This window comes from Lissotriton vulgaris, chromosome 8 (genome assembly GCF_964263255.1).
Source record: "Lissotriton vulgaris chromosome 8, aLisVul1.2, whole genome shotgun sequence".
In the NCBI taxonomy this organism is placed as follows: Eukaryota; Metazoa; Chordata; class Amphibia; order Caudata; family Salamandridae; genus Lissotriton; species Lissotriton vulgaris.
Window position 1 is genome coordinate 612,923,799 of NC_141696.1, and position 26,796 is coordinate 612,950,594.

The window sequence follows — 26,796 nt, forward strand, 5'->3', positions numbered from 1 at the left end:
TCCGGTGGCGGGGCCCTAGATGAGTGTTTGAGTCCCACTCTGTGTCCTGTCAAGTTGGATGGACGTCTCGGAACCCACTTCCAGGATGGCTCTGAATAAACCCTGTACATAGGAGGTGATATTGGGTACTTGTGTTCCGGATGGAACGCCACGTTTTGTTATCTTCCAGTGTGGAGACTCTTTCGCCTAGCCTATCCAGACCTCGCTGTATGTCTTTTAGCTCTTGTGTGACCTCTCTCCTAAAGGAATACAGGTCCTCGCGCAGTGAGGCGAATAGCGATTCTAAATTAGGATGGGAAATCAGTTACTCTAATGTCGCGGATGTCCACTGGGTCTCCTTTGTAGACGCGAACACACACACCCCCACGCCCCGGGACCCCGTAGGTTTCAGCAACATGTTCTTGAGATTGCTGTACTGTTTCCCTCTTGCAGTATCCACTGGAAGGTGCTAGGGGATCTTCTGGTAACTGCACTTCCGGACTCCCGGGTCCCGCAGCCCAAAGCGCAAAAAAATTGCTCTTTGTGGGGGTTGGGGCCTTTCACTGCCACCCCAGGTTCAAAAACTCACCCATGTCTTGCTGCTGCAGGTAGGCGCTTTAGGTGCTGTAACACAGTTGCAGGGTGGGAGTCGCAACCGTTTACCCACACCCCACCGCAGTAGCTTTTGAGCCTGCGGTCGGGTGTGCAAAAGTTAATAGCTCCCTTGAAGCTAAAGTACTCAGTCACTGGGCTTTCTGTGGTTTTGTGGCTGGACACTGGTGTCGATAGAGCTGTGCAGTGGGGGTGATGAGCTCTGCCATGGACTGTTCCCCACGCCATTGGGGGGTTTCCCAGATAAACTCCGGCGCTGCATTGGAAGTATGTGACCCTTCTCAGACAACATTTGTTTGTGGCTTTGTTTACTTGAGGGGCACCTTTGATCTTGTGCCAAGTTATAAGCTGTGGGCAGCTCTAAAGAGCATGGGTGTCTCACACTGCTTCTTATCTATTTTAATAAGACATCACATGAATAACTATGCTTAGGTTTTCTGGGGGGAGAATGGCGAACTGACTGCCCAAATCGCCATATAAAGAGGATTCAGACAGGACTTTGTACTAGCTTTGATTTTATTTACATTGTATATTAATGATGTAATCCAACATCTAAGCGAGCGTGTGAATGATTCCTCTAAATTAGACAGTCAAAAAAGTCCCAGTGTTATTGTTCACTGATTGTACTTTGCTAATCTCCAAAACTCCTACGGGTCTGGGTCTGTAAATATTGTTGAACAAATATTCAGATTTTTGCATGCAGAAGGGTCTGGAGATCAATGCGAGAAAAATGAAATACTGAAACTGGCGAATATGGTGTTAGAAAGAGTAAACAATTTTGATTATTTGGGTGTCTGAAACTCTGACAATTTATATGGTTCCTGCCACATTATGAAAAGTAGTATGGTAACACAGCATGGAGTGTTAGCTGTGTTAAAAATGTATACGTCCACTTTAGAATGGTTTCTTTGGTCATAACTAGATTGGTTGAAGGCCCAAGCAGCTGCTCTATATGGAACTGAAATAGGGGGGAAATCTAAATGTAAATTCACTGATTATTAATGAAAATTATTCCGAAAGATCTTTTCTCCAAATGCCCCCTAGTGCTCTCTTACTTCCTCTCTTTTTAGACATGGTTCTAATGAGAATAGTTCATTTTGCAAATCTAAGAACTTTAGTATATTTGCCGGGACTATGGAACACGGAAGAATAGGAATTTGGCTAGCTATAGTACTGGTAAGGTCCAATTCTATTAAGGACTCGGAGGCGAGGATTATGCCTTCTTCCTTTGCTTTATTACAACAGCAGCAAATTTTCAAACATCATCAAAACCATCAACAAAAAAAAACTACTCCCATGAACACTCGGGAGTAGGAAACAATTTCATCACAGTCCTTCAGCACTATCCATTATGCAGCCTCCACTTGGTCCCTCCTCCGCACTTCCTCTTTTTTCACGCGAACAGCCTGGACCGGAACATCACGCCTCCTGTTTGGACAAAACAGGCAGCATCAGAACCAAAGCCAGCACCGTCGGTAACAGAGACCACATTGAAGAGGCAATGAAAAATTATGTACAATGCATAGCAACGGACACAGCCCTACACAATAAAGAGACCATGTTTCGATAAAGAAAAAAAACCCAAAGAGCATTACTTACTCTAGATACTAGGATCTTCAAGTCCATCAGACCCTGAGAGGGATAATCCTCGCCTCCGAGTCCTTAATAGGATTGGAACTTACCAGTACTATAGCTAGGCAAATTCCTATTCTATGTCAGGACCGGAGGCTCTGATTATTCCAGTTCAAAGCTTCTCTGCCACCAGCTGAGCCACATCCAGTATCGGCTTGAAATAAAACCGCTTGAAGGTGGAATCTGACGACCAGTCAGCTGCACGCATGAGATCCTCAAGCCCCACCTCCTGCATAACCCACCGCACCAAACGGGCTATGGTAGGAGAAGAGACTGCCTTAAAAGGTTTGCAAAGAGCAATAAGCTATTGTCTCTCACCAGAGGACAAACCTTTTCTGTCAATTCTTCGTAAGCACGGAGGCATTGCACTACACACAATTTGGGGATTCTCGAAACACCGGGTTGAATATCACCCTAGCATGGCACCTAGTCCTCCTACTAACCGTGAAAGAAACCCCATCAGGGAAAACATCCCTGGCTGAGACATCAAGAGCCCGGACATCAGACACTCGTCTGCAAGAAACCAGACACAAAAGAGTTGCTAGCTTAGCAGAGAGCTCTTTGTGGGACAAGAACCTATTCGGCTGCCAGGAGAGAAACAAATTCAACACCAAATACTCTTAAACTACGGCGCAGATTTACACCAAATTACAAAAAGGTCTCTTAATAGACCAAGATCCAACTTTTTGTAAAATTTGAAGTAATTCCGTTCAGTGGTTCGGGCTGTAGCCATGTCTAAAAATGGCAAAATCCCCATTGACATTGCATTGGGAAAACCGTTTTGGGACCACCGCTTGACAAATCACCCCGAAACTTTCAAGACAGCAGCTGAACTAAATTTCGTACTAGTTTTGAAACTTTTAGCAACATTCATCAAAGAGCGCCAAAGTTATTAGCAAGACAAAAAATGTTTTGTCTATGGGAAAAGTTGGTCCTAGCTGTAACTACCTACTAGCTGTCTCCAGTAGGTAATATATATATTATACACTTACTTGAAAAGTAGTTACATTTTCATTGTAAAGGCATGTGTGGTAAAGGCATACGCATGGTAAAAGTGTGTATGGTAAAGGTGTATGCGTTGTACTGGATGCAAGATAAAGGTACTTCATAGGAACTGGAAACCATCCCACAAGTCTTTTTCGTTTGCAGTGCCTATAATAAGCCCAGATCCAAATGGCTAAAACCTGTCTGTCGCCTACTTGAGACCAGAGGCTATGCCCCAGCGTTAAGAATATTACAATCTAACCCTAATATAGGAGCCTATACCTGGTCTAAGAACATACTACAAGAAACCACATTACTGACTGGGGTAAAATATAAACTAGACCCTTAATAACAGCTATTCAACCATTGCAGTATTAATAGGGTATGTCGTGTCTATGGGGGGCTGAAGGGCTAATATCACCCCTTTCTGGCAAACAATTGTATACTGCTGTAGATCTTAAAAAGGGGATGTGTGGGGTACACGGATAAAAATCATACAAATCCCAGATGGAAATGGGACCGTCACCTTCATGGGGCTGTGAGGATCGTAGATAGGGGACGATGTTCCTATTCCTAAATTTAACAAGGATTAGGTCCCCCGGAATGTCCTTGGCTAGTGACCCTAACCAGCCCACCCTTCTAACACTCAGGATACCACCATCCATATTTGGTGGCAGGGGTCTATTTTTATCTAGCCAGAAAATGACCTTGTACAATAGGTCCTGGTATCTCTCGGGTTTCCTGTGAGCGGGAGCTGGAACTCCCGAAAGAACTAGCACAAAGGGGGCGGCTTCTGTAGGTAGGTCTATATGTGCAGTTCTGTTATACTCTGCTCTAATAGCAGAGTAATTTGTTAGCAAAGGAATGGGGGCAACTTTAGTGACCGGTGGGGGTTGACTCTTGGGAGGCCGTCTATCAATCTGGACCTTTTTTATATTATCCAAAGGTTTGTGCGCGGTTTTAGTAGCAGTTGGAGGTAACTTGCTTGGAGCTGGGACATTTTTTGTTAACAAAGGCACTTCAGGTACAGATCGTGGAATAGAGCAATTGGGTGTTGTCAACTTTATAACAGGTAAAGAGTTGGCTTTTATGGCGGACTCTATACTTGTCAGCCTATCCCCTAAAACAGAAATTTGTTCTAGCAGGGGTGCTACTACAGAATTTAACAACTGTTCGAGCTGGGGCAGTAGTTGCAATTGCAGCGATGGTACTTTGACATCCAAATTTTCACTGACCCCCCTGGGTGTGATGGAGTTTATAACAGGCGATGGGGGATCAATACAGCGTTTTTGTGTTTTAGGTTGGAGTTCGCAATCAATTGCCCCTTCATGTTTCCTTTTCATACTTTGGCCCAGCGATAGAGCAGTTGCCTCGATGATATCCTTATTGGGTAATAGGGAAAGTTCACATGGTCTGTCAGGGGGAGTGTTAATACTAGGGCCTTTTATGGGGGAGGGGGATGTCACTGGAACAAAGTTAGACCCGCACAGTGCATTTAGTTCCTCCCAATAGGGCAAGTTTGGCAGATTAACAGGGGTTTGTGACGGGGATAGCAGTTGACGACGATCATCAATAACCATTTCACATATAGTGGTAGGTGATGCATAGCTCAGAATAAGTTTTTCCATTCTCTGAAAGTTCGTAAGCCCCCTTATGTATCACTATCAATAAAGTATATCCAGTTAAATGTGACAGTAAAGGGGAAGCCTAGCAGTCCATAAATAGTCTTGTGGGTAGTATGCAGTACTATACCATCTTTAGCGTTGGAGCCAAGAGATGTGGCCCGTCCCGTCCTCCTCGTGCCTCTGAGGGCCACAGAGGGCCCGCCCTTTGCCCGGGCTTCGCCCGGCGTCCGCGCGCGTCCGCGACGCGGAGGGAGCTTCCTCAATTTGAGCGCCTCCGGGCGCGCTGTTCCTGTGGCTGTGTGGGCGGGACCGGAAGTTCGCCCAAGGCTTGCTGGGAGCTGTAGTTCCCCCCCAACTGCGGCCGTGGAGCTGGAAACTACGGCGGCAGGGGGAACGAGCAGCGTCAGGGCCCCAGCAGCAGGTAAGGGAAAATGCGCGTGCCTGCTCCCCTCCTCAGCCCGATGTCCGAAGAAATGTCATTTGCTAATGGTTCTGTGTCTGAGGGCACAGACAAGCCAACAAAAGTGCATTGGTGGTGCTTGTATGAGGCTCTGCTCATCATTTCCAGAGCAGAGCAGCGTCAGTTCGGAGTGCCGCGACTACACATTTTAGTACACTAACCCCCAGATTCATCAAACCCAAATTCTGCGATTTCTAAATTGCGAGAAATACCGAATCGCAATTTAGAAATCGCAGAATGGGATTCATGAACAAATGCGAATAAAAAAAGCGAATCGCAATCGGCCGCAATTGCCAATTGCTATTTTGCGAAAAGCGCATTAAATTCGCAGAATCGGCCATTTCCCATGTTGAAATTGCGATCTCGCAATTACCGAAATCGCAAAAACGGGAAGTCGCATTGCGAGCACAGTGATGACATCACAACCAGGAAGCAGGCAGTTCCCTCCCTCATTCTGCATACTGAGCCTGAAGTGGAAGCAGCACTGTCCAGAGTGCCACTCCAGACCACCTCCAGCTGAAAATCAGGAGACACCCCACTGCAGAAAATGTCCCAGGAAGCAGCAGGCAGCAGTTCCTCAGGAAGGAAACGAAAAATCTAATTCTCAGAGCAAGAATTGGAATACCTAATTGAGGGAGTGAGCAAAGACCATGACCGGCTTTTTGGGAAGGACTCAAGGAGGGTGCCTGAGGCGGACAAAAGACGCATTTGGATGCGCATCAGCGCCAAAGTAAATTCCGTGGGAGTTACCCAGCGCTCCATAGATGATATAAAGAAGAGGTGGTACGACCTCCGAGGGCGTGCCAAGGAGAGGATTGCAGAGAGGCTGGGGGAGCGTGTCGCAACAGGAGGAGGAGAGCCCACTGTACCACCCCAACACCCCACTGGAGGACCTCGTGGAGGACACCCTGAATCCGGAGGCATGCGTGGGGGTAACCCGGCTGGACTCCTCTCGACCCACCCAAGAATCCCAAGGTAAGTGCCATGCGACTGCGAACCTGTCCCCTAACAATGGCCATGACCCCAGAGCTACCCATTAGAAACCCCAGTCATGCAGCCCATGCACATCAGAAAAGCCCTATTGCATTGTGGGACATGTAGTCTGACCACAATTTCCATCTAGCCCCATACAGCCAGACCTGTCCAGTGAGAGTCAATCCTACAGCTAGTCAGGGAATGCTAGCGTGCATGCACGTAGCAACCTTACATGTGCAAGATACATGTCATTAATCAACGTCCACTTTACATCACAGGTGGCGCTGAAGAACCCAGCACTGATAGTGAGGCCCTGCAAATAGATGACAATCCTGAGGACACCGAGGGAGACCGTCCATCCTGCCCCTCAACCAGGACCATCAGGGCAAGCAGCAGCACCATCAGTAGTACCACCACCTGCCCCTGTGGACAGGGCCACCTCAGCAACAACAGGCGCGCCACAACCGCACCGTGTGACACCCATGCCAGTGGCACTGGCAACAACAGCTGCAGCACGGAAACCAACACGGCGCACAGCCACTGTGAGAACACAGTCCAGTGGACTGGTGAGGGAGCCGCGCAACACAACACCACGCGCAGGCAGGGGGGTGAATGTGCGGGTACCTGGCCTGTCAATTGAGCGCCGTATGATCCGCATACACCAGAAGCAGGCACGTCATCTTGCAGCCATTCACCTGCAGCTGCACAAGACTGCAAGCAATGTGGGACAGCTGTCTGACAGAATGGAGAGGATGACCGCTGCAGTGGAGGCAAACACCCAGGCCATGTTGACCCAGCGGGACGTCAACCGGCGGCGCCACCGCCAGCTGCTGACCCGCCTGTCTGCGTACACGCGCTCGAACCACATCATAGGGAATGCCACCTCCCAACTCTCACGATTCTCGTTGGCCATGCAAATTCAAATGGTGCAATGCTGCCAGGATGTCGCTAGGGCACTGGAGCAAGTTACCACTGCAGTGCAGGGTCTGCAGGCGACTGGCCATGGCCAGGCAGGTGGGGGGGATGACACAAGTGAGGCCAATTCAAGCCACAGCAGCCAATCGCTGCCACTGGTGACAGTACCCCGCCGCAGCACCAGGCCCACTGCTGCCTCACGGGCAAATGCTGAGGAAGAGGTGGAAAGGCGACTTGGAGCGTCCGCTCGGAGGTGCCATTGACAATTTATTTTGTACCATGCTGGGCCATGCTGATGAGACAAGCATGCCCTCCTCACATACATGGGGATGTATGACTCAATACGGCTCTCATGTCACTGTAAGAAACAATGCCACATTATTGTGAAGAAAACAATAATATATGTTCGAGGCATGTGGGCTGCTGCATTCATATCTGTGCATAGATCGCCGCCTAGTGTTGGGTCCGGATGATTGCACATTGTTGTCCTGGAAGAGTCTTCGAAGTATCACGAGATAGGTGGCTCCTCCCCTGGACTACAGTGTGCATGGGCATCCTCTCCATCCTCAGATTTTTTTTTTCCGCCATTGGGTTCGGATGTAATTTCTTGACTCAAGTTCGGAATCGATATAGAAACTTTTTTGACAAGGCCAAAAGGCCTTCTAAGCGTCGGTATTGTCTTTCGATCGGTGCCGGGTACTGGTTCCAGTTCTTTGAGCTGGACGTCGAAGGCCGCAAGGCTTTTTCAACACCGAAGGCCCGATCGACGATGGAACGGAGCCCGTTCAAACGATGCCCCGTTTGCAACTCTAAATACCCTCACATCGATGTGCACCCAGTGTGCAATAAATGCCTATCTCCGGACCACGACGAGGCCAGCTGCATGCCCTGTTCTCGGTTCAGGTCAAAGAAGATGCTTCGGATTCGACGCGTGGCGAGACAGTCAGTGCAGGGAACGGCGCCCGACCCGGAGAACATCTTCGAGGCTGACGACGAGGAAGGCGTCGAAGAGGAGGATCCTGAACAACAGTCGGATCCTGCTTCAGGGCCCAACTCAAACGATGATGAAGACGACCAAGAGGAAATCATCAATGATGAAGACGTCGTCGATGTAGGGGACGACGCACAGGCCATCGGAGTCGTTGATGACGACTCGAGCGATGAGCAAAGCCCACCCGTAGTTGCGGGGGCCGATGATGACAATGAACTTTCAAGGGCTCAGGTCGAGGCATCGCCGGAAGGCCTTAGCCAAGATCTTCCACAACATTCTATAGCCCCGCGTCAAGGCCCGGCTAAGAATTTTTCAAAGGAGCCTTCGGTCGATCAACCACAGTCCCTGGTGAAATCGAAACCAAAACCAACGGAGGCGCAATCGAAACCGAAGCTGCTGAAGACAGTCCTCGGATCGAAGACTTCGGATTTATCGGATCCGATTAAAGCCAAGAGTGTCATCGACCCTTCGGGGTCTCAAAAGTGCGTCGACCCGAAGACCGGGGCGCCGAAGCCTGTGACTACAGTCAAGCATGTCGGCCTGCTGCCATCGACGTCGACGTCCAAAGACGGCGACACAAACAAAGGACTCGAGTCTCCCAGAACTCTCGATCCAAAGCTTCCGGCCTCCAAGCAAAAGTCAGTCAAGGCCCTCGAGTCGAAGACCAAGATCGGCTCCAAAGAGCAAGTCCAATCAAAGCACAAGAGCGTGCCTGCTACGCACCAAAGGCTCGAGTCACCGCTAGGCCAAAAACAACCTAGTGACAAAATTGCGTCGGTCGGACCGAAGACAGCGCCGCCCTCGAAGAAGGTCAGTCAGTCTCCACTGCTTACGCCACCGATTAAATTCGGACTGCCCCCGACTGCACGACCTAAGGCGTTCGAGCCCACACAAGGCCTCGGATCGGCTAAAAAGGTGTCCATAGTAAAACGGACTCAACCCATGGAAGAGGACGTTGTGTTCCAAGCGCCCTTCTATGATGACCAGTCAAAACTGTTCATCGACTCCGACACTGGCAGACTCACTATTTATAAAAGAAAGATCATACCAGAAAATCCTATGGAGTCATACAAAATCCCACTCAAAAAGAAAAAGGACTCTTCCACCTCACCTGTTCTTTCTGAGCCTATGGAGTACTATGGACAAGAATATACCTATTCACCCACACCTGTTGATGAGGATATGGGGGAAGGCTACAATGAGGAGGAATTTAATTATTTCAGTTGTGACAGATCAAGAGGAGTCTCAACCCTGGACAGACCCTGTTGACCAGGGTGAGCCACAAACCATGCCTGACACTTTCATTCCCGGTCAAAACCTCGCCAACTGAGGATACAGCTGCATTTAACACATTAATTGAAAGGGCAGCACATAATCATGATGTAGAAATGCATGCTGACCCTATAGAGGAAGACTTTTTGCTTGACACTTTTTCCACCTCAGAGAGGTCAGTAAAGACATTGCCAATGCTAAAGGGTGTCCTTAAACACTCTAGTGACATTTTCAAAAAGACCACAAGAGCAAGGGTTGTGAACCCAAGAATTGAAAGGAAATACCGCCCTGCACCTGTAGACCCTACATATATAAGGGGTCAGCTGCCATTGGACTCCTTAGTAGTGGCAAGTGCTCGTAAAAGAGCAAACGCTCAGACAAGTGGTGATGCTCTTCCTCCGGATAAGGAATCCAAAATCTTGGAGGCTTCTGGAAAGCGAGTGGCTGCTCAAGCAGCAAATATTTGGAGTATTTCAAATACACAGGCCCTATTAGCCAGTTATGATAGGGCTCATTATGACACATTAGAGCAACTACTACAACACTTGCTTGATGCTTATAAGGAGGGTGCAGAAATGCTGATATTTATTTATTTAAGAAGCTTATAAAGCGCGCAGCTACTCCCAAAGGGGGTGTCCCGGCGCTGTAAGTACATGTTATTCACGAGGAGGAACTACCAGGTGCAAGTCCATCCAATCTGGAACTACAGGGGACCTCAAAGGATAAATAATCAGAGATTGGAGAACAGCCAGGTCTTGAGTTTACGACGGAAAACTTGCTCTGACTCAATTAACCTGAGGTCCAGAGGAAGATTGTTCCAATACTTGGCCGCGGCCACTCCGAACGTTCTGCCACCACTCCTGGCGCGACGGAATCTGGGTACCACCAAAAGACGAAGGCTGTTAGATCTCAAGGATCTGACGGAAGCAGATACTTTGAGTCTTTTACTCAGGTAGGCCGGGCCAGTTCCGTGAATAGCACGAAAGGCAAGAATCCGAATTTTGAATTGAATGCGACGGGAGATGGGGAGCCAGTGTAGTTCATTCCAGTAGGCTGAGACCGAGTTACAGGCAGGGATATTTCCAATGAGTCTAGCCGCCGCATTCTGAACAATTTGCAGCCTATCAGTGAGGTAGAGGGGGGGCATCGGCATACAGGCTGTTGGCATAATCTAGGTGTGCCGTGATAAGAGCATGGACAATCGTTTTGCGGGACACCAAAGGGAGATAGGGAAAAATCTTCCTAATCATGCGCAGCTTGCCAAAGCAGGCAGCGGTGACTCTATTGATCTGAGCTTTACAGGACATAGAGTTATCAATAAGAAAGCCGAGATTGCGGGCGGACTGAACAGGGCTAGCAGGGGGGTTCAGGACAGTAGGCCACCACAGGGTGGCGGGGGGCTGATTTGTGGCTGAAGAAAAGCACCTCCATTTTGTCTGTATTCAGAACCAGATGATTGTAAGCCATCCACGAGCAGATGTTGCCAAGGCAGTTGCGAAAGTTAGAGAAGTGGGAGTCAGAGTGGTCTCTAAAGGAAAAAACGAGCTGTGTATCATCAGCGTAAGAGACCACCCTGGCCCCCCAAGACTCGACTAACCTGGCAAGCGGTCCTAGGTACACATTAAGCAAAAGGGGACTCAAAGCCGAGCCCTGGGGCACACCGCACCGAAGGGGTTTGTCCTCAGATTCAAAGGGACGAAGGAGTACCCTTTGGGTCCTCCCTGAGAGAAAAGACTTAATCCAGGTTAGGGCGGTGCCTTCAATCCCCAGCTGCTGCAGACGAGTCAGGAGTAGATCATGGGACACTGTATCGAATGCAGCGGACAGGTCGAGGAGGACCAGCATGGCCTCCTCGCCCCTGTCCACTGACTCCCGAATTGTCTCCGATACCTCCAATAGTGCCGTCTCGGTACTGTATCCGGCTCTGAAGCCGGACTGGGAGTCGTGCAACAGCTGATTAGTTTCTAGGTACTGGGCCAGTTGTTTCTGAACCACTTTTTCTAAGATTTTAGCAGGTTTGGGCAGAAGGGATATCAGGCGATAGTTACTGAATTGAGTAGGATCTGCATCTGACTTTTTTAGGATGGGGAGCAGCATAGCTTGTTTCCACACTGAAGGGAACTGACCGTGGGTCAAGGAAGAGCTCCATATGGAAAGGAGAGGGTTGATTAAAACCGGGGCAAGATTTCCCATCACTTTAGCAGGGACTGGATCTGGTGGTGACCCTGATTTAACCTGGCTGAGTAGTTTCATGGCTGTATCTAGCGTAAGCTCATCAAAGAATTTAAATGAGCATTGCTGGGAGTGTGGCTCAGCTAACGAGGGACTCGATGCCATCGAATCAAATGAGGAAGATAGCTTGATAATTTTATCCTGGAAAAAATCAGAAAGTCCATTACAGAGGGCTTGAGTGGGGGAACTCTGGGTCTTCAAGGCAGGGGGATAAGCTCTCATCGTGGTCCGTTTGAGTTTTTGAAATTTATTCAAAGCCACCTTATAGGCAGCTTTGGCAGTAGGGTCGTAGGACTGGCGCCATTTACGTTCAAGCTGTTTGCATCTACTCTTTTCTTCTCGCAGCAAGGGGGAGAACCAAGGAGCAGATGGACGTGATAGGTGCTAGAGGGGAAACTGATATCAAACGCATCCATTAAATGCGCGCTAGATGCAGCTGACACCGCAGCCAGGGCCATCAATACAAGTGTGATGCTTAGGAGGCATGCCTGGTTACGCATCTCTGGATTCAAACCGGAGATTCAAACCACGTTACTCAATCAGCCTGTTAACCCTGATTATTTATTTGGCCCTGATGTGGACACAATCCTAGAAAAAATAAAAAAGGACACTGAGACAGCCAAATCCATAGGCGCTCTGCAGTCACAACAGTTCAGGGGAGGTTCCTTTAGTCGCTCCAGTAACAGAGGACCCTCAAGAGGTCAGGCATCCCAACAGACCCACTACAGCAAAGGCTGCATGCAAACCACCTATAACAAAAACAATAGGGGTGGATACCGCGGCAACAGCACCAAAGGCAGAGGACGTGGAAATAATAACGCCAGATCCTCCGCCAATACTAAACAGTGACGTCTTGTCACTGCCCCTGGACCATGTAACACCGGTCGGGGGAAGACTTCAGCAGTTCCTGCCGGTCTGGGAAAGCATTACCACAGACAGGTGGGTGAGACAACTTATCCAATACGGCTATTGTCTAGAACTAACCTCCACTCCACCCAACATACCCCCAAGACACCGTCCTATGTCCGCAGAGCACATTCAATTATTGCAGCAAGAGGTCATCTGCATGCTGCAGAAAGGGGCCATAGAACTCGTGCCTTTAGAACAGCAAGGTACAGGAGTGTACTCGCTGTACTTCTTAATTCCAAAGAAGGACGGGTCTCCCAGACCCATACTAGACCTCAGACCCCTAAACCAATTCATCTTGTCAGAACATTTTCACATGCTCACTTTGCAGCAGGTTCTACCATTGCTCAGTCAGGGAGATTTCCTGGCAACACTGGACCTAAAGGGCGCATATTTCCACATACCAATACACCCGGCACACAGAAAATATCTCCGGTTCACCATACAAAACCAGCATTACCAGTTCAAGGTCTTGCCTTTCGGGGTGACAACAGCCCCCAGAGTGTTTACCAAGTGCTTGGCGACAGTGGCTGCACACCTACGGAGACCGCACATTCATGTCTACCCTTATCTGGACGACTGGCTCATCCAGGCAAAGCCAGCCCAGCAATGTGCAAGCCACATGTCCCGCACAATTCACCTCCTCCACAGTCTGGGTTTCTCACTGAATTATCCAAAGTCACATCTTCAGCCCGCCCATGTACAACAGTACCTGGGAGCAAAAACAAACACTCTGGCAGCAACAGCACAGCCAAACTCAGTAAGAGTCAGCAGCATGCAATTGCTGATTCAGAAATTCATGCCCCAACACTCGCTCCAAGCACAAGTGTTTATGCAGTTGATAGGCATGATGGCCTCCTGCATCTTCATAGTCCCTCACGCAAGACTACTCATGTGTCCACTTCAGGAGTGCTTAGCACGACAGTGGAACCAGGCTCAAGGACAGTTGAAAGACCTAGTGTCGGTGACCGGTCGTGCGTACAACTCTCTGGATTGGTGGAATCCACAAAACCTTTGCAAGGGACGACCGTTCCAAGAGCCTGTACCACAAATAGTGCTGACTACTGACGCATCTCTCCTGGGATGGGGAGCGCATGTCCTCCATTACACCGTGCAGGGACTGTGGACCACACAGCAAAAGAAGATGCACATTAACCTGCTGGAACTGATGGCAATCTTCATGGCAATGAAGGCGTTCAAGTACATTTGTGCAACAAAGTCGTGTTGATCCGGACGGACAACATGACCGCCATGTACTACATCCAGAAGCAGGGAGGGACACGCTCTCCACAGTTGTCACATCTAGCTCAAAGCATGTGGAAGTGGGCCATTCAAAGGAACATGTTCCTCATGGCGGAACACCTCCCAGGCAGGGACAACCAGATGGTGGATCTGCCCCGCAGACACAGCCACCCGATGCACAAGTGGGAGATACATCCCTCAGTGCTGCAACCTTATTTCCAGCAGTGGGGTCATCAAGAGATAGACCTGTTCGCCACATGGGAAAATGCAAAATTCCAAAGCTTCGCCGCCAGGTTCCCATACCGGCAGTCTCAGGGCAATGCGATCTGGATGAACTGGTCAGGCAGATTTGTGTACGCTTTTCCACCAGCACCACTCATACCGCTAGTGGCACGCAAACTGCAACAGCATTCGATGACACTCATCCTAGTTGCTCCAACATGGGCGAGGCAAGCTTGGTACACCACGTTCCTAGAACTTTCCGTGGTGCCCCATCACAGACTGCGTCTCACACCCAGTCTCCTCACACAGAGCCATGAAGACATTCAGCACCCAGATCCGCAACAGTTGAACCTTGCGATATGGCTCATGAAGTCATAGAGTTTGGGTACCTTAACCTGCCCCCTGACTGTATGAATATTATCAAGGAGGCAAGAAGACCTACAACCAGGGCTTGCTATGCGGCAAAGTGGAAACGATTTGTCATTTATTGTAACAATAATGACATAAATCCGCTAGATGCAGCAACTCAAAACAACATCTGTTATTTGTTACATCTACACAGATGCAATCTGGCGTATAGTTCCATATGTATACATCTAGCTGCAATAGCAGCTTATCTTCAAAACAAGCAGCACCTTTCCCTTTTCAGAGTGCCAGCCATTAAAGCTTTTATGGAAGGACTCAAATAAGTGATTCCTCCTAGACACCCACATTCACCTGTCTGGAATCTGAACGTGGTTCTAACCAGACTAATGGGACCACCTTTTGAACCTCTACACTCTTGTGAGATACAATTTCTAACGTGGAAAGTGGCCTTTCTAGTAGCGATAACGTCGCTATGGAGAGTTAGTGAGCTACATGCCCTAACTTTTCTGGAGCCTTTCCTACAGATTCATGCTAATAGGGTGGTGCTACGTACTAACCCTAAATTTATGCATAAGGTGGTATCACAGTTCCACATTAACCAAACAATAGAACTTCCTGTATTCTTCCCAAATCCTGATTCGGTAGCAGAAAGGGCTCTCCACACACTAGATGTTAAAAGGGCTCTACTGTATTACATAGACAGGACAAAAGATTTCAGAAAGACTAAGCAACTGTGTGTTGTTTTTTCACCACGACACAAAGGCAACCCCATTTCCAAATCAGGTATAGCCAGATGGATTGTTAAGTGCATCCAGATTTGTTATCAGAAAGCTAAACGCACATTAACAGTTCCCCCAAGAGCGCATTCAACACGCAAGTTCGGGGCATCCTTGGCTTTCCTAGGTAACATTCCTCTAGAGGATATATGTAGAGCAGCCACATGGTCCACCATACATACATTTACCAAACACTACTGCATAGATGTACACTCCAAACAGCAAGCTGCTGTAGGACAGGCTGTTCTCAAGACTCTTTTTCAGACTGCTGCAGCTGGCACAGGTAACCACCGCTTACAGGGAGACTGCTATTTATTCTATGCACAGATATGAATTCAGCAGCCCACATGCCTCGAACGGAATATGCTACTTACCAGTATACATCTGTTCTTGGCATGTAGTACTGCTGACATTCATATCACCCACCCTCCTCCCCGGTGCCTGTCGCAGCTGTAGCATTCACTCTTACTCTTATTTTCTTGCCTGGACATCTCTTACTGGATCACACTCCATCTCTGCCACAATGGCGAAAAACAATCTGAGGATGGAGAGGATGCCCATGCGCACTGTAGTCCAGGGTAGGAGCCACCTATCTTGTGATACTTCGAAGACTCTTCCAGGACAACAATGTGCAATCATCCGGACCCAACACTAGGCGGCGATCTATGCACAGATATGAATGTCAGCAGCCCTACATGCCAAGAACAGATGCATACTGGTAAGTAGCATATTCCTTTCAGTACCAGTTCATCTGACTCATGTCATTATTTCAATTGTCATGCATGAGTGAAGTGTTGGGTGAGAGGAGTGGGTGCACTAGAAACAGTTAATTGTAATTTGGTTGCGGCGCCTGTGTCCTTCAGCAGGATTCTCCCCGCGTGCATGACGCACATGTACCGGTTGGCGGTTATCCCCTTCCGACTCACTGCCAGAGATCTCTACAGGTATCCTGCGCTTGGTAGCAATGTTGTGGAGTATCGCACACACGGCCATGATGCGGCAGCAGACCTCAGGCTCGTATTTGAGGGCCCCACCAGTCTTGTGAAGTATGCGGAATCGGCTCTTCAAAAGGCCAAATGTCCTCTCAATGCAATTTCTTGTACGTATGTGTGCAGCATTGTAACGACATTGCTGTGGGTTGGCAGGGTTGAGGTATGGGGTGAGGAGGTACTCACGGAGACCGTAGGCGCTGTCACCTGAATGAAAGGAGCAGAGGGTGAGTGCCTGTTATGCGCAGATACATGGTCACAATGTAGTATTTGGTGGCATGTGTACTTACCTAGTAGGTGTCCTTCGCCAAAGTCTCCCCTGGCCAGTCTTGTGTGCATGCCGCTGTGCCGGAATATGAAGGAGTCATGTGTGCTCCCCGGGTATTGTGCCACTATGTCCGTGATGATTGTCTTAGCGTTGCACACCATCTGGATATTCAGGGAGTGGTAGGATTAGCGGTTCCGGTACATGTATTCTGTTTGTGCAAGTGGGCAGATGTGGATGTGGGTACAGTCAATGCATCCTATTACATATGGGAATTGCGCAATGTTGTAACAAGCATTTGCAATGCAATAGGTCTCGCATTATTTAAGTTTGAGCTATTAGCATTGTAAATGGCAATTGTTTTTTGCTTTATGCTATAGTTTTTTTTTTACATAAAAAGCTTCATATAAAATATGTTTTATTAAAGTTATTTATGCAGTATCTAAATTTTGTTTGCATAAAACAGTATAATAATATCTTAGTAAAAAAGTCAAATATTTTAATGGAAATTCACCAAATGTTCATTTATGTGTTGGTTTTGAAAATAGCTAAATTAATAGCTTTGTCATTTACAATGCCAATAGTTATAACTTTCGCAAATGTGACACCTATAGCATTTGTAATGCAACATTTGTATTTACGTGACTTAGATGTATTGATATTACAAATAACAATGGCTTTTAATTTTTTTTAATACTTAATAAAAGTGATTGTAATTTATAATGGCAATAGCTTAAACTTTTGTAAATAACTTTTGTGAAGATTATGTTCAGTGTATTTTATTGTAACAAAATCCAAGAACAGAAGTGAAATATTAACATCTTTTTGTGACATTTGTAATAAAGCTTGAAACATTGATAGAACATATTTGTGCTGTGGTGGTGCTGAGTGATGCTGTGGTGGTGCTGAATGGGGCTGTGGTGATGCTGAGTGATGCAGTGGTGGTGCTGAGTGGTGCTATGGTGGTGCTGTGGTGGTGCTGAGTGATGCTGAGTGATGCTGTGGTGGTGCTGAGTGGTGCTGTGGTGGTTCTGAGTGATGCTGTGGTGGTTCTGACTGATAATGTGGTGGTGCTGAGTGACTGTACTCACTGTCACTCTGCACTCACTGTCACTCTGCACTCACTGTCACTCTGCACGCACTCTGCACTCACTGTCACTCTGCACTCACTGTCACTCTGCACTCACTGTCACTCTGCACTCACTGTCACTCTGCATGCACTCTGCACTCACTGTCACTCTGCACTCACTCTGCACTCACTGTCACTCTGCACTCACTGCCACTCTGCACTCACTGCCACTCTGCACTCACTCTGCACTCACTGTCACTCTGCACTCACTGTCACTCTGCACTCACTGTCACTCTGCACACACTCTGCACTCACTGTCACTCTGCACTCACTGTCACTCTGCACTCACTCTGCACTCACTGTCACTCTGCACTCACTGTCACTCTGCACTCACTGTCACTCTGCACTCACTGTCACTCTGCACGCACTCTGCACTCACTGTCACTCTGCACTCACTGTCACTCTGCACTCACTGTCACTCTGCACTCACTGTCACTCTGCACTCACTGTCACTCTGCACTCACTGTCACTCTGCACTCACTGTCACTCCGCACTCACTGTCACTTCGTACTCACTGTCACTTCGCACTCACTGTCACTCTGCACTCACTGTCACTCCGCACTCACTGTCACTCCGCACTAACTGTCACTCCGCACTCACTGTCACTCCACACTCACTGTCACTCTGCACTCACTGTCACTCTGCACTCACTGTCACTCTGCACTCACTGTCACTCTGCACTCACTGTCACTCTGCACTCACTGTCACTCTGCACTCACTGTCACTCTGCACGCACTCTGCACTCACTGTCACTCCGCACTCACTGTCACTCTGCACTCACTGTCACTCTGCACTCACTCTGCACTCACTGTCACTCTGCACGCACTCTGCACTCACTGTCACTCTGCACTCACTGTCACTCTGCACTCACTGTCACTCTGCACTCACTGTCACTCCGCACTCACTGTCACTCTGCACGCACTCTGCACTTACTGTCACTCTGCACGCACTCTGCACTCACTGTCACTCTGCACGCACTCTGTACGCACTGTCACTCTGCACGCACTGTCATTCTGCACGCACTCTGCACTCACTGTCACTCTGCACGCACTCTGCACTCACTGTCACTCTGCACTCACTGTCACTCCGCACTCACTGTCACTCCGCACTCACTGTCACTCTGCACGCACTCTGCACTTACTGTCACTCTGCACGCACTCTGCACTCACTGTCACTCTGCACGCACTCTGCACGCACTGTCATTCTGCACGCACTCGTCACTCTGCACTCACTGTCACTGCACTCACTCTGCACTCACTGTCACTCTGCACTCACTCTGACTCTGCACGCACTCTGCACTCACTGTTTCTGCACGCACTCTGCACTCACTGTCACTCTGCACTCACTGTCACTCTGCACTCACTCTGCACTCACTCTGCACTCACTGTCACTCTGCACTCACTGTCACTCTGCACTCACTGCCACTCTGCACTCACTGCCACTCTGCACTCACTGCCACTCTGCACTCACTCTGCACTCACTGTCACTCTGCACTCACTGTCACTCTGCACTCACTGTTTACAAAAGCATTAAAAGTCGATTTAGTTAGTTGTGTGCCTTGTGCAAGAAAGCTTAACTGTGCACTCACCCAGTATGCTTTCAAACGCTCATCAACATCAAGGTTGTCACTGTATGTGACCTTTTTCCAACAAAATACCAAGCCTCATAGGTTAAAAACACATTTATCCCACATCAACTACGTGCAAAGGAAAAGTAATGTATGTTGTACGTCTCTTAACAGCAGCTAAGTGGCCCCATTTCAAGTATGACGCCTTAAGCAAGTGCAGGCTGTTGTTAAGTCAATAATAAGTAGCATTCGGGGATTTGTCTTAACTTTGGACGTTTGTAAAACTCCTGAAAAGTGCTGGTGGTTAAACGACTAGGAGTGAAACTCTGCCTGTGATAAATAGGCAGGATGTTGTCTTTGTCTGACATTTATGTGGGAAAATCTGGTGTTGTATGGAAGCTTGCACTGAAAGAGCTTTGGCTATGTTTTGTAGCGGATAAAGCAGTCACAAATCAAAGACCATGTGCTTAGCGTGTATGTAAAACTCTGAGAAAATGACAGGTGTAAAAAAAGAACAAACGGAAAAGCGTTTTCAATCTGTTATATTAACTCATAAGTGACGGTCAAAGTGTTCCGGTAATAATATTGTTGTTGTTCCAAATTGAGAAGTGGGCCATGAATGACGAGGTATTTTACTACAATCATTCTTATCTAATAAATATTTTAGCGCCTCGCCAGGCATAATTAGCACTATATGTAGTAAATACTCACAGCCCGGTCGGGGTTCTCGAAGCGGTGCGGTGGTCGGTCTCGAACTTTGTGAGACTCAGACTGCTGCTGTTCTTAATCAGCTGGATTGTCTGATCGCTGCCTGTAAATCGCTCTTCACTGCAGCGAATCCACTAAAGAGAGGCCATGGCGGTGGTGCTCGTAACTAGTATATTTTTCTGTACAGCGCGGGGACTGGCTGAAAAAGATTCCCAGGGCCGTCATTAGCGCTTTCGCGCGCTACCAGATTGACGGCCCTGGGATCCACATACACTGTAGGCCGAGCCCTGCACCACCACTAAGGTAGGTGGTGCAGTATTTGCAAGCATGTGCGCTTGCACTTTCCAACACGTGTGCAGTGCCAGCTGCTCAGTTATAGCCGGACGTCGGGGGTGACGGGTGACCGGCTTGTACATCACTGTCCCTTTCAGTCCCGACTGACTCCCTACCAAAATCCTGCGCAGCCGCCGCCCGCAACTTAGTGCCGCCTGGGGCGGACCGCCCCCCTCGCCCCCCCCTAGCTACGCCAGTGGCTGGAGGGGACGCGCGCATTTTTTATGCAGCGTTTTGCGCCGGCCTGCGACCAGGAAGTCAGGCAGGCCGGGCGGGACAACCGGAAGTAGGAGGGCGGGAGCCTACCCCGCCTCCCACGGAAGAGCCGCGATTGTTTGGCGCACCGGAGCAGGCAGGAGCCTACCCTGCGCCCCGGTGCCGAAGAAGGGAAGAAGAGTCTTGCTGCCGGTGGGAGCCGCTGCACTGAGGATGCCGGTGAGTGGGGCTTCGCCTTTTTGGGGGGGGGGGGGGGCATCTGTGTGCGCGCGCGCGCGGCGGCGGACTGTGTATGTGTGTGAGCGTGCATGTGTGTGTGTATGTGTATGTGTCCTGGAGTCTGTGTGTATGCGTGTGTGTGAGGGGGGGGGGGGGTTGCCTGTCTGGGTGCCTGCGTGTCTGTGTAAGTGTAAATGCGTGTGCGTGTGTGTGGAGCCGAGAGGAGAGGGGCTGGTGTGTGTGGAGGGGTCTCTGTGTATGCGTGTAGGTGACGGGGGTGTGCGTGTGTATGTGCGCATGCGTGAGTGCTGTGTATGCGTGTGGCTGTGATGTGCGCATGCGTGAATGTTGACGCGCGTGCACGCAGCTCAATCCAGCCAGGATAAGCTCGTCACAGTTTCTTGTCCCTCATTCCCCCGTGTCAGGCAGCTTTAAGTCTCCCGCCTGGACGCATCCTTCGGATGCGATGTCCAGGCGAGACCTAAAAATGAAGCTTGGTTTGATTCAAGTCCTGTTGGGTAGTCGGGAATGTGATGTAATGGTGTAGCCGGGTCAGCATTGCCTCCAGGAAACTCCTTAGGCAGCGGGACATGGTGCTCTGGGAGATCCCCCCTGCAACTGCAACTACCCCCTGGAAGCTTCCGGAGGCCAGGAGGTGCAGGCTGCACAAAACCTGGACATGGGTGGGCACGGCATTGGTCCTCCTTGTTGGGTGCTGCATCATGGGGTCTAGGTCACGGATCAGCTTAGTGATCATTGCCCCATTCAGGCGGTACTTGGAGTAGATTTGCTCTGCAGTTTGGCCCAGAAGGGTGATCCGCTGGCGGAATATTCGCTCCTGGATTCTGCGTCTGTTCCTTGCTGCAGCCTGGAGCCTTCGCCGCCTGACCACCATGTAGAGTTCTGGCATTGTGAGAGTCCTCATGCTCCTACTGTGTCTCCTTAAGTGTGTTTGGTCAGGCCTGCACCTGTGGCTAGTTTTTTTTTTTTTTCTTCATGGTTACCACCTGGTTTGGGTTCTCCTTAAATTGCGCGTCGCAAATAGCGATTTTCAGATTTTTCGCAATTTGCGATTTTACATGAATTGCGTTAGCAATTATTTAGCGAGTTCGCAAAATATTTTGCAGAATGTATGGATTCTCGCTAAATCCAATTCGCTATAGGGGTTCCTCCTAGATTCTGCGAATTATTTTGCGATTTTGCAGGATTTTTTTTGCGAATTCGCAATTTTGTACTTTTTCCAATCATGAATTGCTTTTCTTTTGATTGTGATCGCAATAGCTAATTCGCAGCTATTGCGATCGCAATTTTGGATGATAAATCTCGCTGTAAGTTTCTGGATCCGGTCAGATGCCTTGGGAATATTCACAAGATGAGTAATATGTGGTTAGATAGCGTATCCACCAGACAAAAAAGTTACATAAGGTAGGTACCTTGTTCATTAAGGACATGATTTCAAAAGGTGGCACACCCCCCACTGATATTCAGATGATCCAGGGCTTGTGGCAGCCTGGAGTTGGTCTACAAATGTGTTTTATTCTGCTTCTTTGTTCAGTGAGTGAACCGTTATTGCAGTTACGCAGTTATGTGATTCTGCGGTCTCGTTTTCTTTTTACAGGGAAAGCCAACGAGTTTATTTTTCTTGAGTTGTGCAGACCTCTTACAGATAAAGAAGAGGGCAAACTTTGTGAATTTGTGCGGAAATGGAGCATGGAAAACAGGCATCCAGAACTTTCTGATTTGTTGCCTTGGGAGGAAGCGAATACTCTTTTGAAGGACCTCTCCAAAGATGAATGTTCTTTCTTGTCAATCTGCAACATTTCCTGTTATGAAGATAAGAGCACACCGACTGAAGCGAAGCAAAAACCTCAGGTAGTCTATGACTGAATAAAGTCAGTAAAGGAAATGCTAATATTTTTCATATTCTAAACCGAGCTTCAGCTAGGCCTGTCACTTTTCCGTTCTGTATTTCAATTGTTTGCCTTTACCTTTTCTATCCTTCTTACCTCCAGTTCTTGTTTTTCGATCTGACATTAATTGCAATGTGTCATAGGATGAATTGTTGTCAAAGGCATTTCTCGTTTTCTTTTAAACTGTTGTTTGTAAATGTTTTCTTTTTTCTTGTCTGTACTTCCTGCTTTTATGGCTATATTAGCCGAAATAAAGTTGAACTGAACTGAACTGATCTGACATTAGTACAACTGCAACATCTACCATTTACTTTTAAGCACTGAGCTTTGGCTGTAAATGAGAGTCCAGATGCTAATACGCTGAATATTCTTTCCACTTTTTAAAATGTCTGTGCCTTACCTTGGAGATTTGTGAAGTCTTACATTAGTCAAGAGCACCAGAGGTGTTAACTTGAAAACACAACGAAATGTATTCCTTTTACCCCTATACTTAGGCACTCCCGTTTTCAGTGTTTATTTTTGGTGTATTTCAGTCATTTCTCAGTGTTTTCCAAAGCTTTGAAATTAGTGCTTAGCAGTGTTTATACAGCTGCCTAGCACTCAAAATACACAAAAGCAGTTTTTTAAGTGAATGTTATGAAGCATATATTTTGTTTAAAGGAGAAGGAATATGCAGAGTATGTAGAGTCTTCCCATTTGCAATCTGTCCTATGGACTTATGTTAGACTATATAAGCATAGAACGTTTGTGTATTGTACTCATGCCCAAAGTTATTATCCTCTTTCCCACCTATTTACCTCTCACACTCACTCTCAAGACTCTGTCTGGCTAACAGCACTATCAATGGATTAAACAATTAAAAGTGTCGTAGTAATTGCTTTATTCAATCATAAAGAATAATCACATAAGCATGTACAAGCAATAAACAAGAAATAAGCTTAAAATAATAAATACAATGAATACACACCAATTCATCTCACAACAAACTCTTATAGGAGACACCTAATTACGGTAACCCTGCTTTCCATCTATCTTTAGAAGAGCATCCGTTTTCTCTGGCTTAAAGCAAGTTTAAGAAATGAACAGACACTAAAATACACCTCCAGATGATTAGCATGTGTAAAAACTATGAGGCCTCTCTACACCTTCTAAAGCCCTTTTCTCTAAGAACAGGTATTGAATATTAAGCAGTACAATTTAGAAAAAAATATGAAATAAAGCATGCTCTGGCCAAACATGGGCCGACGACGGCTGTAATGCCAGAAACCGGTCCCCGGAAGCTTGTCTCCTTCCCAGTATAAGAATTGGCTTGGTAGTTTGGTTTGCCCTGTTCCCATCATGCACTGGGACAGGAACAGACTAATTTGCATGTAGCCAGGTTCTGAGCTGGGATGGTGCAGTGAGCTAAAAAACGGTGATGGATCAAGCCCTGATCTCTTGACTGGGTAGGAGTATTCTGCATCATTCAGAAAGTCTGTCCATCACCTTTTCCAAAATTGATTTTATCCACACTAAGTGTGGGAGGGGTACTCAGACGTGAGTCCCTAGCTCATTGCACCATCAGGATTCAAGCAAGCCGGGCCGACGACGGCTGTAATGCCAGAAACCGGTCCCCGGAAGCTTGTCTCCTTCCCAGTATAAGAATTGGCTTGGTAGTTTGGTTTGCCCTGTTCCCATCATGCACTGGGACAGGAACAGACTAATTTGCATGTAGCCAGGTTCTGAGCTGGGATGGTGCAGTGAGCTAAAAAACGGTGATGGATCAAGCCCTGATCTCTTGACTGGGTAGGAGTATTCTGCATCATTCAGAAAGTCTGTCCATCACCTTTTCCAAATTTGATTTTATCCACACTAAGTGTGGGAGGGGTACTCAGACGTGAGTCCCTAGCTCATTGCACCATCAGGATTCAAGCAAGCCGGGCCGACGACGGCTGTAATGCCAGAAACCGGTCCCCGGAAGCTTGTCTCCTTCCCAGTTTAAGAATTGGCTTGGTAGTTTGGTTTGCCCTGTTCCCATCATGCACTGGGACAGGAACAGACTAATTTGCATGTAGCCAGGTTCTGAGCTGGGATGGTGCAGTGAGCTAAAAAACGGTGATGGATCAAGCCCTGATCTCTTGACTGGGTAGGAGTATTCTGCATCATTCAGAAAGTCTGTCCATCACCTTTTCCAAAATTGATTTTATCCACACTAAGTGTGGGAGGGGTACTCAGACGTGAGTCCCTAGCTCATTGCACCATCAGGATTCAAGCAAGCCGTGCCGACGACGGCTGTAATGCCAGAAACCGGTCCCCGGAAGCTTGTCTCCTTCCCAGTATAAGAATTGGCTTGGTAGTTTGGTTTGCCCTGTTCCCATCATGCACTGGGACAGGAACAGACTAATTTGCATGTAGCCAGGTTCTGAGCTGGGATGGTGCAGTGAGCTAAAAAACGGTGATGGATCAAGCCCTGATCTCTTGACTGGGTAGGAGTATTCTGCATCATTCAGAAAGTCTGTCCATCACCTTTTCCAAAATTCAAACATGTCCCTGTGTCAGACAAGATTTGAAGCAGAATCAAATAGTGCTTGAGGAAAAAATAAGTGGGATCTAATAGTACCTGTTCTGAGTCTGATCAGAAGTATTCTGTCCCAGGTATTCCAGACCATTTTAACGTGCAGTCAAGGCCAATAGTGGTCTGAATCATTACAATAACCACTAACTTGGGGTCTGGGTAGATCCGTCATCTCCCTTTCCTGCTGCATAAAATCCATAAAGGACTTTCTAAACCAAAATCGATCCGGTTTGGTTAGGTCACGCTGATTGGAAAAAAGGTGGCTATGGCAAAAGTCATACATATCTTATTAATGTAACAGAGCCACAGGATCTGCATGCCCAATCCACCAGGTTGGCAATCATCAATGATATCCTGGTTGAAGATGGCATTGGGGATTTGTTCAAACAGAGCACCACAACAAAATGGGAGCCAGTTTAATAACATTTTCACAAAATCGAGGCCAAGCTCGGGATGCACCATAAACGTCGAGCTACTTAGTGGAAGACCAAGCTGTCGCTTACAAAATCTATTTTTCTCGGCTTGTAGGCCTGTGACGTTTTTGTATCCCGCAGGCCAGAGCCATACAATAAAATGGACTTGCATTTTCTCTCATACATTTCCAAAAGTATAGCAATTGGCTTCTTGCCTGCCCTTGACGGCAGGTCAAAAAATAAAGCCAACAGAGCTTGACAAATGCTGCTGTTTCCTCATAAGACAAGGGACCCATGTGCCTTGATGGTCCGGTATGACCCAAGGTATGGCAACTCATGATAACTAGCACTAGGTTTACCTTCGAGGGACAGATAGCAATGAATGATGTAAATTCCTAGGGCCGCTATAAATGTTTTTGTTACGTTGGTTTCCAAATTAAGCAAATCAATATAACCACTAAAGGCGTCTGACAAAGACTGAGCTCTTTTGGCATTCTTGAAAGTAGGACTGCATCATCCGCCTACAGTAACCAGCCTCTTCTTTACAACTGTTACAGCAAACAAATGATGGACGGAATGCTGACAATGCATACATTCTCCCCCAGTCAAAAGATCTGAGTTCAATCCATCTTTCTTTTGCCCACTACGCCACTCCAGTTTGGACCCAGCCATATGCAAATCAGTCTTGGCCCTGTGCCTCATTGGATCAGTCCAGGCCAAACTGCCAGGCCAATCCTCCCTGGACTGTAAATGAGCATCCTGGGACTGGTATCAGGGTATGTCACCCTTCTTCAGCCAGGCTAGCTTAAATCCAGTGGCACAGTGAACAAGGGACCCACGTCTGGGCATATCCATCCCACTTAGGGCGAAAAGTGTTACAGCAAACAAATGATGGACGGAATGCTGACAATGCAAACATTCTCCCCCAGTCAAAAGATCTGGGTTAAATCCATTGTTCTTTTGTCCACAACGCCACCCAAGTTTGGACCCCGCCAAATGCGAATCAGTCTTGAACCTGTGCCCTATGGAAACAGTCCAGACCGAACTGCCAGGCCAGGTCCTCCCTGGACCGGAAACAAGCATCCTGTGACCGGTTTCAGGGTATGTTAGCCAGGCTAGCTTGAATCAAGTGGCACAGTCACCCTGATTAGGATGGGTATGATCAGACGTGGGTCCCGTGCCCTCCATGCCACTGGAGTCAAGCTATCCTGGCTGATGAGGGCTGAAAGCCCAAAACCGGTCCTAGGATGCTTGTTTCCAGTCCAGAGAGGACCTAGCCTGTCAGTTCGGGCTGGACTGTTCCG

General features: G+C 47.9%; 1 protein-coding gene across 4 annotated transcripts in view; it reads left to right on the forward strand.

Moving 5' to 3' along the window:
• The window catches only part of SENP7 (SUMO specific peptidase 7), a 1,147,554-nt gene that overhangs the window by 494,936 nt on the left and 625,822 nt on the right, over positions 1–26,796 (forward strand). For all 4 annotated transcript variants that reach the window (XM_086934477.1, XM_086934475.1, XM_086934476.1 and 1 more), the window contains one exon: positions 22,234–22,487. In XM_086934477.1, the coding sequence (XP_086790603.1) occupies positions 22,234–22,487 (254 nt within the window). The remainder of the gene's footprint in view (positions 1–22,233; positions 22,488–26,796) is intronic.